This window comes from Schistocerca americana, chromosome 2 (assembly GCF_021461395.2).
Source record: "Schistocerca americana isolate TAMUIC-IGC-003095 chromosome 2, iqSchAmer2.1, whole genome shotgun sequence".
NCBI lineage: Eukaryota > Metazoa > Arthropoda > Insecta > Orthoptera > Acrididae > Schistocerca > Schistocerca americana.
This window is the reverse complement of record NC_060120.1, coordinates 447,341,652-447,360,950: the sequence shown is the minus strand read 5'-3', so window position 1 is coordinate 447,360,950 and position 19,299 is coordinate 447,341,652. Positions and strand designations below refer to the sequence as shown.

The 19,299-nt window shown below is 39.3% G+C and overlaps 1 protein-coding gene across 2 annotated transcripts in view; it reads left to right on the top strand.

Annotated features, from left to right (window-relative positions):
• Positions 1–15,469, top strand: part of LOC124595439 (probable serine incorporator) — a 110,460-nt gene extending 94,991 nt beyond the window's left edge. Inside the window, exons 8-10 of one of the 2 annotated variants that reach the window (XM_047134179.1) lie at positions 3,622–3,660; positions 8,072–8,225; positions 14,496–15,469. In XM_047134179.1, the coding sequence (XP_046990135.1) occupies positions 3,622–3,660; positions 8,072–8,225; positions 14,496–14,634 (332 nt within the window). In that variant the 3' untranslated portion in view covers positions 14,635–15,469. The remainder of the gene's footprint in view (positions 1–3,621; positions 3,661–8,071; positions 8,226–14,495) is intronic. The other variant, XM_047134180.1, reaches the window with a different exon arrangement.
• Positions 15,470–19,299: the final 3,830 nt, after the last annotated feature.

Sequence of the window (19,299 nt, the reverse complement as noted above, 5' to 3'; positions counted from 1 at the left end):
ACCAACTATATCCTCACCCACAAGTACTTCTCCTTTGAAGGCATTACATACAAACAAATCCGGGATACAGCTATGAGCACCTGCATTGCACCGTCCTATGCCAACCTATTCATTTACCACCTAGAAGAATCCTTCCTAAAAGCCCAGAATCCTAAACATCTCACCTGGTTCAGATTCATTGATGACATCTTTGCTATCTGTATCGAAGATGAGGACACCCTATCTACATTACTCCAGAACCTCAACAAGTTTTTCACCATTTGCTTCACCTAGCCCTGCTCAACCCAACAAGTCACTTTCCTAGATATTGACCTCCACCTCAGAGATGGCTACATAAGTACCTCTGTCCATATCGAACCTACTAACTAGCAGCAATACCTCCACTTTGACAGCTGCTCATTCCATACAAAAAAGTCCCTTATGTACAGCCTAGCCACTGATAGTCGTCGCATCTGCAGTGACGAGTAGTCCCTCTCGGAATATACCAAGGGTCTCACTGAAGCCTTTACTGACTGTAATTATCCTCACAACCTTGTACAAAAACAAATCTGCTGTGCCTTATCTTTCCAGTCTCCCACCACCTCCCAAAGTCCCACAGTCCGGCCACAGAGCAGCATCCCCTTGTAACTCAGTACCATCCAGGTCTGGAGCAACTGAATTACATTCTCTGTCAGGGTTTTGATTACCTGATGCGGTGCCCTGAAATGAGAAATGTCCTGCCCACTATCCTTCCCACCACTCCTACAGTGGTATTCTGCCATCCACCGAACCTACACAATATACTCGTCCATCCTTACACAACCACTGCTCCCAATCCCTTATCTCATGGCTAATACCCCTGTAATATACCTAGATGCAAGACCTGTCCCATACATCCTCCTACTATCACCTAGTCCAGTCAGGTGACTAACATCACCTATCCCATAAAAAGCAGGGGTACCTGTGAAACCAGTCATATGGTCTGCAAGCTAAGCTGCAACCACTGTGCTGCATTCTATGTAGGCATGACAACCAACAAACTGTCTGTCCACATGAATGGCCACTGACAAACTGTGGCCAAAAAACAAGTGGACCACCCTGTAGCTGAACATACTGCCAAACATGATACCCCTCACTTCAGTGACTGCTTCATAGCCTATGCCATATGTATCCTTACCCCCAACACCAGCTTTTCTGAATTGTGCAGGTAGGAGCTTTCCCTGCAATAGATCCTATGTTCCTGTAACCCTCCTGGCCTCAACCTTCGTTAGTCACTGTCCCATTCCAGCACTACACTGCTGTCATTTCACTGCCACACCCAGTCTTTTAATTTATTTTTATTTTTCTCCTTTCTGCTGCTTCCTCCCTCCCCTCCCCAACTTCTCTCCTGCCCTCTGTTTAAACTGCAGCACTGCACTGCCTGCCACTCCCATTGTTTTATCCCTCCCCCTCCCTGCCCCAGCCTCCTCCTTGCCCCCACGCAGTTGCCATTCCTGTCATGCACTGGTGCTGCTGCTTGCAGTGTGGTTTCAGTTGCCTGAGACTGCAGGTGTGTGTGTGTGTGTGTGTGTGTGTGTGTGTGTGTGTGTGTGTGTGTGTTGTTAATGGCCTGAATGGCCAAAAGCTATAATTTCGTGCATCTTTTTGTTGTGCTTATCATGACTTAGCATCTCTGCTATATGGTGAGTTGCAACTTTCCTTCTCTAATAATGTAACAAAAAATATTGTCACATATTTCCATGACAACAATATAGAGAACAAGACTAAGAGACTGTTTTTAAAGCAGTGTGTGAATTCGAACCTGGGACAGTTTGATCATTGGTTAAAGATTTTAACCTTAGGCTGTTACATTGTAACGCCAGGAGAAACTCAGTTCTCACTTTACCTAGACTACCAGTTCACCCAGCCAATATGCTACCATCCCACATGGGTGCATACTGCATGAGAGGACTGATTAAGTAGTTTCAAAACTGCATTTATTACATTAAATTTACAGTTACGAATAATTCATCAAATGAAAAAGAAACTCGCCATTTCTCTTTAAAGTGTTAAATTTGAGCACCATTCAGCACTTGACACACATTGATTTGATGGGCGACTTCTTCTCAAACCTTAATAAATCAGCTGGTAGTGGAGGCACATATACATGGTCGTGTATGATCTCACAAAGGTAAAACTGCGTGGTGTCAGATCAGGTGAGCATAGAGCCCTTGTGAAACGAGCCCTGTCACCTGGCCTCTTGCAGCCAACCTAGCGGGCAGGTACATCGTTATTAAATCAATCTTGTCCACCATCTCGCTGCCAAATAAAATTCAGTGGTTCAGCTTCATCCAATTGGAGGAGGAGCCATAATTGTAGCCCATCAAGATAAAAAACACTAGTTACAGTTGCTTCACTGAAAAAGAAAGGCTCCAAAACTTTCTGCTGGGATATGGCACAAAAATTTAGGGAAGACTCATTTCAACTGTACTATCTTATGGGTATTACATTAAATTCAAAACAAAGCCTTTATAGTATTTTATTTATGGAAAGCCATTTGTCAATTTACTTACATTGGTATTAATGAAATTCTTGTTTGAGCGAAAAGTGTAGTATATTTTTCACATGACTGTGAACAATTGACCTGTCTTGGTAACATATTGCAGGCTTATTTCTGTGTCCAGTGTGAAACAGCAATGCGTATTTTCAATCTTTTGCTGAGTTGTCCACCATCTCATTGGCATTTTCAAGGCTAGTTTAATAACCGCCCATTTTAGGAATAAAGATACCATTTTTTTTTTTGCAAATCAAATTATTTTCCTTTTTTTTCCTTTTTTTCCCCCCAGAATACTCCTATCTTACATTGTCGCCCAAGATATTTGATTTTAGCTTCATGAACTGTTATTACAGGGCTTATCTTCTACAAGTGATGGAACAAAACTTTGCCAGTTATATACATTGTTATGAAAATAAATTCCCTATCTGTGTAAATAGTTGTGAAAGTAGTGTAATACATGCCTACCTTAGAAATTTGTTTGAAAATGATGTCTTATTTTTAAGAATGACTTAATAGATTCATTTATATTATAAAATAATAAGAAATGGTTTACATTTAGTATGTATTCAGTACTTAATTGCACTTTTAAGAGAGCTGCATCAACCTCTAGTTTTATATTAAAGCTCTTTTCTGTTCCACATTTTATACTAATATGAATAATACATTTTACTGTTTCGTAATTATTCAGCTCAACAGCTATAAGATTAAATAATGAATATGTGCATTTACAGAGCCAAAGCTCTCTTATTGATAACCAGTTATCTTCAGTATTAGTGAATTAACATTACCCTGGAATATGGATTAAGCATTGTAGTTCGAAACGATTTCCAACTGTATTAATTTTTATTGGCTGTAGATCATCTTAATTACTTATAATAAACATCAGGACAATTACCGACGCATAAAACATCTCTGCTGCTTGCAAAAAGTTTGTCATTCGAGTATGTTTTGATTTAAACCAAAGGAAAGAATCTGTATGTGATTTTTAAAACTGGATTCTTATTGCAAAAATACTTCTGTAATTAAAAGAATATAATCTGTTCTAAGTAGAGAATTTAGCATATGTAACTATTTTGCCAGTAACATGCATTTTTTGTATCCTGCAGTGCGACATACAGGGGAGGCATCATTGGTAGCTAATGAAGGTAGGCACCCAGTTATATATCTTTTTCCCTATGGTGCATTGTCTGTGGTGTGAAATTAAAACTTTTAATAATCAGATCCAGCTGCAAGTATATTGACATTCATTATGTACAGAAAATCTGTGATGCTCCTGTAGTCATTCATATCTCTGTTGCAAAATCTCAATCGACAATGAGACATACAAGAGAAGCACTCAGTTGCTTGAGGTTAAAAACTATTTTGAAAGAGTGTGTGCATCTTTGGACTACTCATCTCTCTTCGCGCGCGCGCGTGTGTGTGTGTGTGTGTGTGTGTGTGTGTGTGTGTGTGTGTGTGTGTTTGGGGAAGGGGGGGGGGGGTTACTGGGTTAAGTAGGTATTTGCAACCTCCACCAGCTTTCGAAATATCCAAGCCAACTGGTTAATTAATGTAGTCTCTTTCTCTTTTGATTGTTAGTATACTGATATGGCAAGATTGTGAACTTTTGAAGTGACCAGTGATGTAGAATTGTGATGTATTCCATTCTGTTTAATTATGGCAGATGCAGCAAATTATTCAAATGTTCAAATCTCCTTTGCAATAAAAAGTTGGGAGGGCGGAAGGGTGGGATTAAAATATAAAGTAATAAGAGAGAGATGTTATGTAGCTAAAATCACTATAACAGAAGGAAGAGCTGGTGCAGTAGTAGGTATACATTTATAGCCAACAAGCTGAATGAAGTGGAAGTGCAGTGTCCTCACGAACTGTAAACACGCAAGTGGAGCAACTAGATTACAAACTAGGAACTGCGTGAGTTGGAAGCCAGCCAGGTGGCAGCTCTTCAGCAATAGAAGTATGAATGACATGTAGGGGAATGGGAGCAAGGAGGTTAAATATGTAGGGAACCTTATGTATTAATATGAATGAATAGGAGGGGGGAGAGGGAAGAGGTAAAAGAGGAAATGAGTGATGTAAGGGTCTTGTAAGAGAGAGAGAATGTTACACGAAAGGTAAAGGAATTTGTTGTGTTAGATAAAAATTTTGACCTGGGAAGAATGGAAAGAAAGGTGCCATAAGTGTTGAAAGTAAGGGAGCTGGGAAACCAATTGGTTTTAATGAGGAAATAGGATAAGAGTGGGGGGGGGGGGGGGGCAGAAAGATTTCATTTTGGGAAGACAGCAGATGACGTAGTATCGCAAAGAGTTAGATTTTTTGTAATCAGTTGCTTGTTGTGACGGTGGTCCGCAGACCGTTCACAAGCTTGGAAATTTCTAATTCTTCCAGAAGTGAAAGTCCTTTTTTCCCTTTGGGGCCAGTGTGGAGCATTTGCGACTTATTTAGAGGATGATGATTATACTTGGTTCTCTTGTTGTTTTTGACAGTGCCCGTACTAATTAAAAGGTGTTCTTGATATCTGGTTTTAAGGGCTTGATCAGTTTGACCAGACTAAGCACTGGAGTGTGTAGGTGCTGAAGGACAATATAGGTCTTTCAACAATCATTTGTTGTGATAGAAACATGTTGGGCCTGATCGTTAATTGTGAAAGCTATCTTCATGTGATGACTTTTAAGAAGGCTGGCAATTCTGTAAGAGAGGGCTCCCAGAAAAGATGCAGGGACATAGATGGGCTCAGAAGTACTCGCCCTGAGGTTGAGGAGGTGCTATTTTTAGAGTTTTTTTTTAAACTTGTGCATTCAGTGTACCAGACTAGAATGGTAAACGTTGGTTCTATCAGTGTGTCAAGTTTGAGCACTCTTGTTAAAAATAGTTTCTACGTATAAGGGAAGGTCACATAAACCATCAACCATAGAAGAAAAGAATCTTCTTTTGTAACTGAAAGGTAGGTTGGCAAGATGTCACTGGTTCTGGGCTTTCTATAAATCCCAAATGTGATTTGGTTATTGGATAAAGTGAATGTTAGATACAAATAGTTGATGGAGCACTCAGTTGACAAAAGTTAGTGGGTGAAAAGACATCTGGATGAAAATGGAAAAAATCATCTACGAGCAGGTGTAAGTCATCCGTGCACACATTCACTATAATAAAAATATCGTTCACATTTGTGCAGTAAAAAAGCATTTTCTTGCAGAGGGCGGAAGCTTGCTTAGAATAAGTTTTTGAGGGGACTGACAGATATATCTCCTAAACACCCTAAGAGCCCCTTGCCCATTACAAGGCCATCTATTTCTTTAAGCATGTTGCTGTTAAAAGAAAAATAATTGTATGAGGTAATGAGACAGAGGAGAAAGATCAGTTTGCATATTTCTTCTGGATTTAATTTGCCATTTCTGGGCATGTCAAAAATATCTGTTGTCTCTTGAACAAGAACATCAGTTTAAAGGTTTTGTATGTCAAAGGAAGACAGGTTGTTTAGCAGACTCCTGGTCTCCAGTAGCTCATTATTGAGTAATAGTGTTACTGTTGAATAGTAGTGTTACTGTTGTCAATAGCAAGTACAGTGAGAAAATGGAATAAGTTTGTTTACAAACAAGACACATGGTATATACCATTGGCATTGGCACAAAATGTAGTTACTCTGTTATGAGTGGGGGAGACCATTCAGAAAATACCTGCATCTACACTTACACTCCACAAACCACTGTGAATTATGTGGCAGAGACCATGCACAATAAGTAAAAGGTAAGTGTAGAAAATTTTTTTGGGCAAAGTTCTGGAATTTTTGAACAGATCTCATAAAAGGATTAAATTGAGACACTTGTCCTGGGTGTTTCTTTTCTCATAACAATCTCCAAAATTTTGCCTGTGGAGTTAAGAGTTGATTCAGCTTAGAGACGGTAGCATATATTGTAAAGGAACTGTGGAGATTATCAACATGTCTTAATTGTTGTGATATTTGCTGATGTTTATTAAAACATTTAGTAAAACAGTTACTTCCTGATTAGAGTGTAACCGAAGAATTTTGTCTGCTTGTGTAGCATTGGGGAAAAAACATGACAATCAGATTTGGTAGTGGACTAAAGATAATGAAGACAGTTGCTCAGTAGCAAACTTATTTTCTTAGACTTAAAAAAAATTCTGTTCTTCCATATGATACTTTCATGCTCATCTCCACAGGCGTCACTTTGCATTACAGACCCTTTTGTGAATCAGTCTTGGTGTGTGACAGAAAAGAGGTTCTTGAAGATATAAGATTCTTGTAATGTTCATTACCAATATGAATTTAAGATCTTGTGCAAGTTTTTTAGTGACTAGACTTAGATACAAAAGTTTCTGATTAGTCATTATTAATATAACAATCTAAAGATATCTCACTATATTGTACTTGTTTTCGACCGTAGAAATGTAATTTCAAGCCAATAATGTGTTCTTAAACTGTATGTATACTTCTACATCAAACAAGACATTCCAGCATTGTCACTATTGATAATCACATCCAGCAATAATTTACACTTGACATTTTTGTAAAGTCATAGTTTTACAAAATCCTGTCTTCATTTAAGTAGTCTAAAGTATCATCAGTGTTTGGGAGAAAACACATATCTTTCATTGTAACATTTTTCACACTCTAAATTGCAAGATGACATCAGTACCCATCCTGTTCCTCACAAAAATAAAGTATTCCTTCTGAGATAGTTGAATAATCCCAGCATTGTAGCATTTTGTGTACTGCTTTCTGAATTGTGATGCTCCATTAGCATACTCTTTGGCAGTCTACTGGCATCACTTGAATGTATTGACTGTTATCATTCTCTCTTTTGTAAAAGAACTGAAAATAAAGCTTAACCACCTCTTAAAATGAGCAGTTAATTCACCCTCCCCCCATCCACCTCATAGTGAACAACATTCAACTCCTCTGGCAGGTGCAAGGGTGAGCATGCTGGTGTCATATTCCTTCTCTGTGCACTTGTCCCTCCCTACCAGCTGTCAACATCCATTCTCCCCAACCCTACCCCCTTTCTCTTCTCACTCACTTCACCTTACACAGCCCCTTATCCAAGTTAACTAAAAGCTTAAAAGAGATTTCCAGTATGTAGTTTGATCAGTATTTCTCACTAGAGTGTAGTTTCTGACTACTGCTAAATACACTATATCCACTGACATTGAATTTTGTCATTGCAGTACTATGTGGGCATTACTACCAAGATAATTAGTAGCTCTGTTGGTAACGATACAGCCTGTAAATGCAGAGAGACTAAAAGTTGAGTGTTCCGAGCACACATTTTTAATGTTGGTGAAATTTTTCATAATCGCGCACTCTTAGTACTAAGTGTTCGTTCCAGTGGGTAAGACTAGTTTGCTAGTAAGAACTAGTTTTTTTCCCCCCCACTACAACATCAGCAAGAAAACTTCTTGATAGAGATACAGACTTTGTTGTTAATGATATGCTGATACTTCTTTAGGTATTCTTTTCCTTTTTTGTGGTGTAACTGAATATATAACTATTTTTTCAGATCGTGAGCTCTTCAAAGTGTCTTCTTCTTAAATTTGTTTCAGAAACTAATTCTCATGATGGAGGAGAAAGCGGTGGTCGAAGTTCCAAAGTATGGGACAATGAAGAAGACTCTGTTGCTTATTCTTGGTCATTCTTCCACGTCATGTTTGCTCTGGCTACACTTTATGTCATGATGACTCTAACAAACTGGTATTCGTAAGTATTTGATACCATGTTTCAACACCACATGAATTATTTATGTTCACTGTGACTAATTCGTATTTGCACTCTTCACTGACTATCTTCACTTTACTGTTTTACAGCTGTTGTTGCTATTTGCACCAATATTTGACCAGTTGACAGCTACAGTTGAAGCTTGGCTGTCAGTCCGTTTAAATTACATACTCATAATATTGCATTATTTGTGTGGCTTCTTTTTCCCACACCATTTGACTAATTGATCCCAGTATCTGGTAGCTCTGACTTGTTTCTTCCTTCTCTTTTGCCTCTGGTTTCATATGAGAGATTCTTTTCCAGACTCAGAACTACTTCATGCAAGAATGTTTAATGTTGCTGTAAGTCCTGATTGGCATAATGGAATCAAGTTGATTGCTTCCGAAGTAATTTTTTTTCGTCAGCAAACAGAATACTAGTCCCAAAGTGTTGACAGCAGGTGAAATAAAGCAGTTCATCACATAAATGTTGCCAGGAAAAATGCAACCAACAAGAGAAAATACACTTGGAATGAAGAGAGAAAAAATCATAAAACATAAAGGAGAGAGAGAAGCTAATACGTGGCAGAAGTTTGATCTAGACAGATAGTATCAGAAAGTAGATACCATCTGTAAAATGGAGTTAGGGAAAGTTTTTTTGCATCTGTGTAGAGAAGCATTACGGAATAATATTTGAGTGTTTAGAAAAGAAGGCACAGTTTGTCCATGATAATTTTGCCCTCCATGCAGGGGCTTTTGGGATTGGCATGAGGCCAATTCTTGCCCCAGCACGGGGACTGCTAGGAGGGAGGAGTGGTGAAAGGGAAGTGGCATAGATTCCTTCCCTCAGAGACAAATGAAAATCTTCCAGCTAATGCTAATTTTCTCCACTACTGGCAGCACCAGTAAAAAGGGTCAATTTATTGTGGATTCACTGTAGTTAAACATTGTCTGAAAGCACCAATTACTAATGAGTCTTATACATTGTATAGAATCAGTGATTAGCAGTCCAGGTTTCACAAATGTAAATTGCCAGAGGATTTGGTAAGCTGAACTGGTTCACACAAACAGACGTTTGACGACAATTATGTAAAAACACACCACATGTCATAAAGAAAGCGTGTAAACCGTCTGAGGATGAATCACAATGATTCGAAACCGGTAACGGTTTCCTTTGAATAAAGGAACTGAAAGTAAATTTGTGACTGGTTGCTATCCTAACACAATCAACATTTGTCTTCAAACAATAGCCACGGTCTCCATCATGTCATCATATGACAAAATTGCAAGTATATTGTTGGAATGAGTACAAGTATTTCTGGTGCTTTTTACAATCTGTTTTGGCACTCCTTGTTTTTGTGGCTACTAGAGATACAGCATCTGGAGCCACTATATGGTTGTTTTGAAGACTGTAATATTGAGATGTGGTGACTGGTAGCCAGGGAATATGCAACAATTAGTTCTCATACTCAAAAAATCAATCCTGGATGATGGTAGCTGAGTGAAATGGTGCCCTATCATCTTGAAACACAGCATCTCCATTGTGGAACAAACACTGTACCATGAGATGGCTCTGACTAGCCAAAATGGTTACATAATCCTTGGCAGTAATGCAGCCTTGCAGGTAACCATGGGCCCTACAGAATACCATGATACGGCTACCAAGTCACCACCATGTTTCGTTCTTGCGACGTAAACTAAGCCTGAAATTGGACCAATGTGAAATAACTCATTTGACAAAATAATTTTCTTCCATTGCTCCAAGTTCAGGTTTTATGGCTTCAGCACCATGTTTTCATGGACGGGCATTTGCATCACTGATGAGTGGTTTTGATATTTCAGCTTGCTCTGCAATTCCATTCTTACGGCGCTCCCTTCATGTTAGTTTGGTGGTGACAGGGTTTGTAAGTGTGGCATTCAGTCCTACAGTGCCTTTTTGCAGCTGTCATTCTCATATTTCTCATGACAGTCCTCTTCAATGATCATCTGTCACAGTCATTCGAGATGCATTTTTGTCCGTGTTTTGATTTAGCAGATGATGTTTTCCACTTTCCCTGTAACTGGTATAAATCTTTGACATTGCCTCTTGAAACACCAACCATTTTGGCTGCCTTGGATACAGAAGCACCCACTATACAAATATCAACAATTTACCCAGCTTCAAATTCACTTAGCTTGATCATAATGTACTCAAAACTACACAGAGTGCTGTTCTGACCAAGACTAACACTTGCAACATATTGAGAACATTGTACAGGTGCTGTTCAGGTCAAAAACCCAAGTGCAATTTGTGGGTTTGGCTAGTGACTGTATTTATGTTCAAGCATGCAGTCCTGTGATGTTTCCATATTTTTGTACAACCCCTGTATTTCACAAGAATATTTGCTATGACGTACATTTTCCTCTCAGAAAACACAGAAGGAATCAAAAGTGCGGTCTCAAAATATCTGACCACAACAAAATTACATTTAGATGTGTTAATTCCCCAACCAAATTCACATTAACATACTTTAGTAGCAGATGGCAAGTTAAAAGTACATGATAATATACAGAGGGTCCTGCATCTCCCTATAATGTAAAAAAATTAAGGCAATGGCAACTAACAAACTGTTTTATGCTTAATTTTTGTACATTCTCTCTTAAAACATGTTAGAGTTATACAGATTTGAAGAGAGGGAACTTGCTGAAGGTAACACAAATGTGCTAAAACAAGTTTGGATCTGTTTGAAAAAAGTGTTTTCCGTGACACACATACCTTATATCCAACAATTTCTACCAATCATATTTTTGTAGAATAGGAGAAAGACCTTCATAAGGTTGTGAATTTGATATTCTTTAAGGAATGCTAGATCACAAAACACATGAGAGGTCTCTGAGAAAAATGAATGTCATTTGGAGAAAGTCTTATTGTGGCTGCTTGTCAGTTTTCTGTCAACATTAGCGAGAAGAGTTCCTAAATTTAAATTGGTGCTTAGTGCAGTGTTATGCAATGTATCGGAATGGGATGTAGTGCTCACAATTTGTTGGGGAGGTTCTCCATTGTAGTGCCAGAAATCTGCCTACTGCAAGACAAAATGACAGTATATATAAATAAGTAAATAAATAAATAAATACATGGTCGCAATAACTGTTGAAAAACAAATTGAAACCTTATGTAAAGTATAACATTATGGAAGTACAGCATGATTATAACTTGTTTTAGATTCAAGGTAATGTTCTTCATGTAATAAATATAATATGAAAACTAAGTCTAGAAGTGCAACAGTGTGACCGTACTTTGCTGTATAATGCACTATGCTAGTGGCAACAAAATTTCTACCAATATAGCTAAACCACAGGGCTGGGATCATCAGCCAGAGTGGCAGTGCTTTGAAGTCCTCAACAGTGCACTTTCACGTCTGGATGGCACAAATAATGCTGTTCACTCTTCGACTTATCTTAGAAGGAAGATTAAGGAAAGGCAAACCTACATTTCTAGCATTTGCATACTTAGAGAAAGCTTTTGACAATGTTGACTGGAATACTCTCTTTCAAATTCTGAAGGTGGCAGGGGTAAAATACAGGGAGCGAAAGGCTATTTACAATTTGTACAGAAACAAGATGCCAGTTACAAGAGTCGAGGGGCATGAAAGGGAAGCAGTGGTTGGGAAGGGAGCAAAACTGTGTTGTAGCCTATCCCCGGTGTTATTCAATATGTATATTGAGCAAGCAGTAAAGGAAACAAAAGAAAAATTCAGAGTAGGTATTAAAATCCATGGAGAAGAACTAAAAACGTTAAGGTACGCCGATGACATTGTAATTCTGTCAGAGACAGCAAAGAACTTGGAAGAGCAGCTGAACAGAATGGACAGTGTCTTGAAAGGAGGATATAAGATGAACATCAACAAAAGCAAAACAAGGATAATTTAATATAATCAAATTAAGTCAGATGATGCTGCGGGAATTAGATTAAGAAATGAGACATTTAAAGTAGTAAATGAGTTTTGCTATTTGGGAAGCAAAATAATGGATGATGGTAGAAGTAGAGAGGATATAAAATGTAGAGTGTCAATGGCAGGGAAAGTGTTTCTGAAGAAGAGAAATTTGTTAACATCAAGTATAGATTTGTGTCAGGAAGTCTTCCTGGCAGATTAAAACTGTGTGCCCGACCGAGACTCGAACTCGGGCCTTTGCCTTTAGCGGGCAAGTGCTCTACCATCTGAGCTACCGAAGCACGACTCACGCCCGGTCCTCACAGCTTTACTTCCACCAGTATCTCGTCTCCTACCTTCCAAACTTTACAGAAGCTCTCCTGCGAACCTTGCAGAACTAGCACTCCTGAAAGAAAGGATACTGCGGAGACATGGCTTAGCCACAGCCTGGGGGATGTTTCCAGAATGAGATTTTCACTCTGCAGTGGAGTGTGCGCTGATATGAAACTTCCTGGCAGATTAAAACTGTGTGCCGGACCAAGACTCGAACTCGGGACATTTGCCTTTCACGGGCAAGTACTCTACCAACTGGGTTCGCAGGAGAGCTTCTGTAAAGTTTGGAAGGTAGGAGACGAGATACTGGCAGAAGTAAAGCTGTGAGGACCGGGCGTGAGTCGTGCTTCGGTAGCTCAGATGGTAGAGCACTTGCCCGCGAAAGGCAAAGGTCCCGAGTTCGAGTCTCGGTCGGGCACACAGTTTTAATCTGGCAGGAAGTTTCATATCAGCGCACACTCTGCTGCAGAGTGAAAATCTCATTCTGTCAGGAAGTTGTTTCTGAAAGTATTTGTATGGAGTGTAGCCATGTATGGAAGTAAAACATGGATGATAAATAGTTAGGACTAGAAGAGGGTAGAAGCTTTTGAAATGTGGTGCCACAGAAGAATGCTGAAGATTAGATGGGTAGATCACATAACTAATGAGGAGGTATTGAATAGAATTGGAGAGAAGAGGAGTTCGTGGCACAACTTGACAAGAAGAAGGGACCGGTTGGTAGGACATGTTCTGAGGTGTCAAGGGATCACTAATTTAGCATTGGAGGGCAGCATGGAGGATAAAAATCATAGAGGGACACCCAGAGATGAATACACTAAGCAGATTCAGAAGGATGGAGGTTGCAGTAAGTACTGGGAGATGAAGCAACTTGCACAGGATAGCGTAGCATGGAGAGCTGCATCTAACCAGTCTCAGGACTGAAGACGACAACAACAACAACAACAACAACAACAACTAGTATTTTCACTGCACACATGTACCAACTGATTCATTTAATTCATTGTAATGGCTGTTGGGCTTGCATCTAGCATGTAGAGTTTGTTACCATGTATAAATTTCAATGTTGTAGTATTTCAGTGACATCTGCTGCTGATCTTGGTATTTAGTGTACAAGACAGCAGTCTCCTTGTGGAGTGCTCCTGCTCCTAGTGCAACTCTTGTTGCTGGTGCAGCAATTGCTGACTTTTTAGCTGGCACTGATTCTGCAGCTGCTGCAGTTGGATCTTTCTTCTCTAAAGTAAGATATGACAGCAGATCTTCGGCATTTTCTTCTGAATCTACCACATATTTGAGTTGTTAGTGGTTGCCACTACCATATATTTCACCTTCTTAGTAAACTGGAATGCAACAGCTGCAATTATGAACTGGCAAATGCTGAAAGACTTGACCTAAAGTAACTCTAATGTAGTGGTCTTCTATGCAGAAAGTGGTAGTAGAAGACAGTGTGGTTGGTTTTAGACATCATAAAAATTTACTCAGATGGCTTTTCAGTGTTTCCAATGGAACTGCTTCCAGTACATGTAGATTTTGTACACAGCTGTTAACTGAACCATTGAAAAAAAGCATTGGAGATGTTTATCCTTTGGAAAATGATACAGTCTGACAACAATCAGTTGGAGTGGCATTAGTTAAGGTCAAGAGGAGTTCTGTCAGTGTACTATAGGCAAACCGAAACATGCTACAAGGGTCAGTGAGGATGAGGCAGTCTAGATCTGTTGTAAAACACACCTTTAGAAAACCAAAACACTGCACTGAGTGTTATGTTTGCAACCAGGGGAAGTGGATGGGAGAAAGGAAAAGACATAAGGACAACAAGGTAAAAAGCATGAATAAGAGTTTAGAGAAAAATAACAACATACCTCAAGTTAGCCTTAGGGCATTAAAAAATTACTGATGTTACAGATCTTTTAGAATAATCCAAGCTATTATCATTAAAATCTGGCTTGGCAAAGTTAATATCAATAAATAAAAATTTTATGCAAATGCATGTAATTTGTCAAACTTCTCAGATGGCTGTATTTTTGTTACAGTCCTAACTCAAGCCTGGAGACACTTAATGCAAATGAAGCATCTGTGTGGGTCAAAGTAATATCTAGCTGGCTGTGCCTGGCCCTGTACACCTGGACACTGGTTGCGCCAATTTGTCTTCCTGACCGAGACTTCAGCTAAGTCAATAAATATACCTTTTCAGTCTCACCTTTGCAGATATTGATTTCATTCATTGATGTTAATAGATTTATAATCAATGTGATGGTTTTTCGCATACCTGTGTAGTAGTCACAGTTAGCTTCAGTGTCTTTTAATGAATTTAATATTTTTAAGACAGTTTTATTGTGGTGTAGTATGGGAAATGTATATAGGTGAAGAATGTTGTAAGTGTCTAATCCTTTTCAGTGCTGTGAACTAATACTGGATATTCACAATTAATAAGCTGAGCCTAGAGACTAAAAGTGTATCTCTCGATTATTTCAGTACTGTACATAGTACTTGAGTTAGAAAAATCTACATAATTGTAGAAACAAGGAAATTATTTCCACTGTGATATTTTCATATTTATGGCATGAGTCTGATCTCTATAGATGTTTGTCATTTGCATTTGAATATTGTCGCATATAGAATTTGGATTTGATTGTTCCACAATTTAAGTTTTTATTGGATCTATATCTCATTTGAAATAGTGTGTAGTAATACATAGCTATTATATTATATTTTCATAAATATTTATGAAATACATCTTATAAAATACCCTTATTCCAAAAGTACAATTAATTTATTGTGTTAACTGTCAAGAGTAACTCTCTGGCCTGTGTAAATTGTAAAAGCTTTATGATGTAGCACATTTTTAAACGATGTTGTAGAAAGTGAGCAAATGAAATGGTGGCTATGCTTCAGTTAATAATAGTCAGTATATAATCATATAAATTATGAAGAATGTATAATTTTAGTCCTGTGGTATTACCAACACGGGGAAAAAAACAGTAATAAAATATTGTGATATCACAAATTGTCTAACAAATTATTCCATTAATTACATATAAAAGACTCTCGAATGAGAGTCACAAGTTGCTTTTGTTAGTTCTGGCTTTATCTGATATGTTGTAAAAATAGTTTTTTAACTCAGGTGACATGTTCAGTGTTGTTGTACTTTAAAGTGAACTGCATTACAGATTCTTGTTGACACATTCTGAAAGAACGAACCTATTCACAATATATGTCCCACCTGCTTGAGTGTGAAAATCGTCTATTAATGTACCAGTACATGGTGATGAGCATAGTGTTGGGAACTGCTGGTAGTCACATTAGTGACAGCAGCCTAAAAATGACTAAGGTGTGTCAAGACGAGTCTGTTCTAGTAGGGTCTCTCAGAAATTGTCTTGGATGAGGATACAAAACTGAGCAAGATGACACATTAGTTAGCACACTGGACTTGCATTTGGGAGGAAGATGGTTCAAGCTCACCTCAGTTCAGACCCGCCTCTGCCCATGAAGCTGCCCATGAAGATTTAGGTTTTTTGTGATTTCCCTAAATCACTCGAAGCAAAATTCAGAGATGGTGCTTTTGAAAGAACATAGCAGATTTCCTTCCCTATCCTCAATAGAGTCTGAGCTTGTACTTTGTCTCTAATGACCTTTATCGTTGACGACGTTAGACCTAATCTTCCTTCCTTCCATTTTGTGGAGACAAAAATTAGTCTTAACTCTTTCACTGCTCTGGGCGTGTTAACGCGCGCGCCTTTGTGCTTGTCCTTGTGTGCTCTGAACGTGTTTACGCGCGCCACCAGTCCTTCTAGCTGGTACTGTGAATGTGTCTACTGGACTGGTGGCGTGTGTAAACATGTTCAGAGCACACAGGGACAGGTACAAAGGTGTGTGCGTTGACATGTCCAGAGCACGTAAAGGGTTAACTGTGCAGGTGGGAACTCCCCCTGCAATATATTCTGTGTTCCCGTAACCATCCTGGCTTCATCCTTACTTAGTCACTGTCCTTCAACCATGCACCCCCATTCTGTTCCCACTCCAGTGCTACACAGCCTCTTTTCCACCAGTGCACTCACAGCTGTTTTTCTTTTCTCTTTTCCTGCACCTCTCTCCCTCTCCAACCCGCCCTCCATGTAACCTCCCGACTGCTCCACCCACCCTCCTTGTAACCTCTCGACTGCTCTTAGCTGCTCTGCCCCACCGTCTCTATAGCTCATCCCTGTACACTCCCACGAGCAGCACTTTACTGTCCCCCATCCCTACTCTGCTATCCCTCCTCCTTCCCAGCCCAGCCTTCTCCTATCCCCACCAACCAGATTGCTTCTCCCATGATGTGCTGTTGCTCATAGCAGCCTGTTTATGAATTGGAGCATCATTCAGCACTTAGTTTTCTGTGATTGAAGGTGGACACTGCTACAGTTCGTTCTCAGTTGTTGGAATTATATGGTAACAAAGCACCATCACATAACACAGCTGTTAAGTGAGACAGATACTTCCAGTGTAGTCAGACAAGTGGGAGTGACCAAGAACAAAGTGACAGATCATCTCTCTGTGAAGAATTGGGAATTGCAAAAAATGTGAAGGCCTTAGTGCTCAAAGATCAGCTTCATAATGAAAGTGAGGAAAAATGAAAATAGTCGTGGAATATTTTTCAACAATTTGCATTACAGTTTCAACATGACAGTGGTCACAGCCGACTAGGTTTCGTGGCTGCTCACACCTGTAAAAATGCCTGGCAAAGTGAGGCAGCAGTGGAAATATTGCAGTGGTATCAGGCCATTCCAGAGGATTTCTTCAGCTGCCTAACCATCGTGGAAAAGTGCTGTGTGTATTGCTATGACCTCAACACAGCTGAACAAGGCAAATAATTGAAACACAAGGAGTCGCCACCACTAAAAATGGAAGATCCAAAATCACTGGACAAGTAGGTGCCGAGTGTGTTTTTTTGGATTGCCATAATATGGTGCTAAGAGGTTAGGCTTGTAAGGGGGGGCGGGGGGGGGGGGGCAAGACTAGGGCATACAACTGTAGTAGTAGAGTCTCAAGAAGAAGTTGTCCAGGGCAGTTTTATTGCACCACAACAACATTCCAGTTCATTCTGCACAGGACAGCAACACGTTGTTTGGGGGCCATCAAATTGTGCCTCACCTTGTCCACGTTCCTCTCACATCGACCCAATGACTTGCTCTTCTTGTGTCAGATGAAATTCCGTATGAAGATTTGTTGAATTATTTTTTACTACTTTTGTAGAGTAGTAACTCATTAACAATACCTCAAATAGCTTTGTTCAACTTTTATCAATAAATCTCCAGCATAAGAGACTGTTCACAATTGGTTTGCAGAATTTGGTGTGGTCCTGTTTTGGCCAGCAATGTATTTGATAGGGTGACCAAAATTGATTATTCTGGAAACTGTGTGTGTGCGCGCGCATCATCATTGATGAGGATTGGTATGTGACTTACAGTGAGAAAGAGGGATGGCTAGGCATATATGACATTGCAGTACATTTTATTTTTTGTGCTCATTTACTCTGAAACTGATGTGTTTGTGACAAATTCTGCTGAATTTGGCCAAAATGGTGAAGCAGATTTGATTGGTGTAAGGAAACGCTAATAAAATTAGTTTATTGTTCTGTCTGCCCCTCCCCCCTTCCCCCAACAGAAAAATCACTCGCCATCATACCACTTTTAACGTGCCACAAATATGCTCTGTGGAGACCCCATTCTAGCAGGATAAAAGTGAACAATATTGATACGGGTGGTATATATTCTCAGAAGAAAGGGTAGTCATGTTTGTTATATTTTTAGTGTGTAAGCTGTCTGGTTTTAGAATGTCATTTGGTTAGATGCTGTTGTTTGTGTTGTCATTTAATAACAATGAATCTGTATTCAGTGTATGTCCAGTTAGTTCTTCATTCTGCATGAGTCCTGCTGTGGTTTACCTACACACTCCATCTCCCAAGCAAATGGGTATGGGGTTGGTTGCCTTAAAGAATCCTTAGTAATTAAGACGCATATCTGTCAACCATTGAATTAACCATAGCTCAGCTGCTGCTGTGGCCAAGGCTATCTGTTCAGCTGCAGTTGAAGATAGAGACACAGCATTGACATTTTTTCATCCAAAAAACCAGTATTTCCAAGCACTTGCTAAATGAATCCTATTGTAGACTTCTTGTCTCTTCCACTGCCAAAATCTGCAGCTGCACAGTGGAGAACCAACTCAGCTCCTCCATTTCCATAGTAGAAATCAGTGTTCCTTTGAAGTATCTTAACACACTTTTTAAATTTCCACCAATGGCTCTCCATTGGTTTGCTTTGGTATTTGCTGTCATAATTTATTGGTACGCTCATTCTGGTCTTTTGTAAGCATAGCATATGTCAAACAAGCTGTCAACTGATGGGATGGTTTGGATTCACTTACGTAATCTTAATCATTAATCAGCTCAGCTTTCCAGTGGAGGTTTGGTGTCTATTGGGTTACAGCTGTCCATCTCAAAACTCTCCAGCAGTTTTTGTACCAGAAGTGCATAGGTTGAGTTGTAACCAATCTATCATCTAGCCTTTTGAAATAAAAGCCAAGAAACGATTTAAGTTTTACCATATCTTCCATTAAACATTGACTTTTCAAAGCCCTTTCAATCTTGATCTTATCAGAGTTACATCCAGTTGTTATATCATCTGCGTATAACAGAAGATATACCCTACTATCTTCCAGGTTACCAATATGCAAACATCTGTCAACACTTTACTGTCTTAAGTCCAATATATCTCATTTGCATCCATACTCTGCAAACCACTATGAAGTGCATGGCAGAGGGTGCACTCCATTGTACCAGTTATAAGGGTTTCTTCTTGT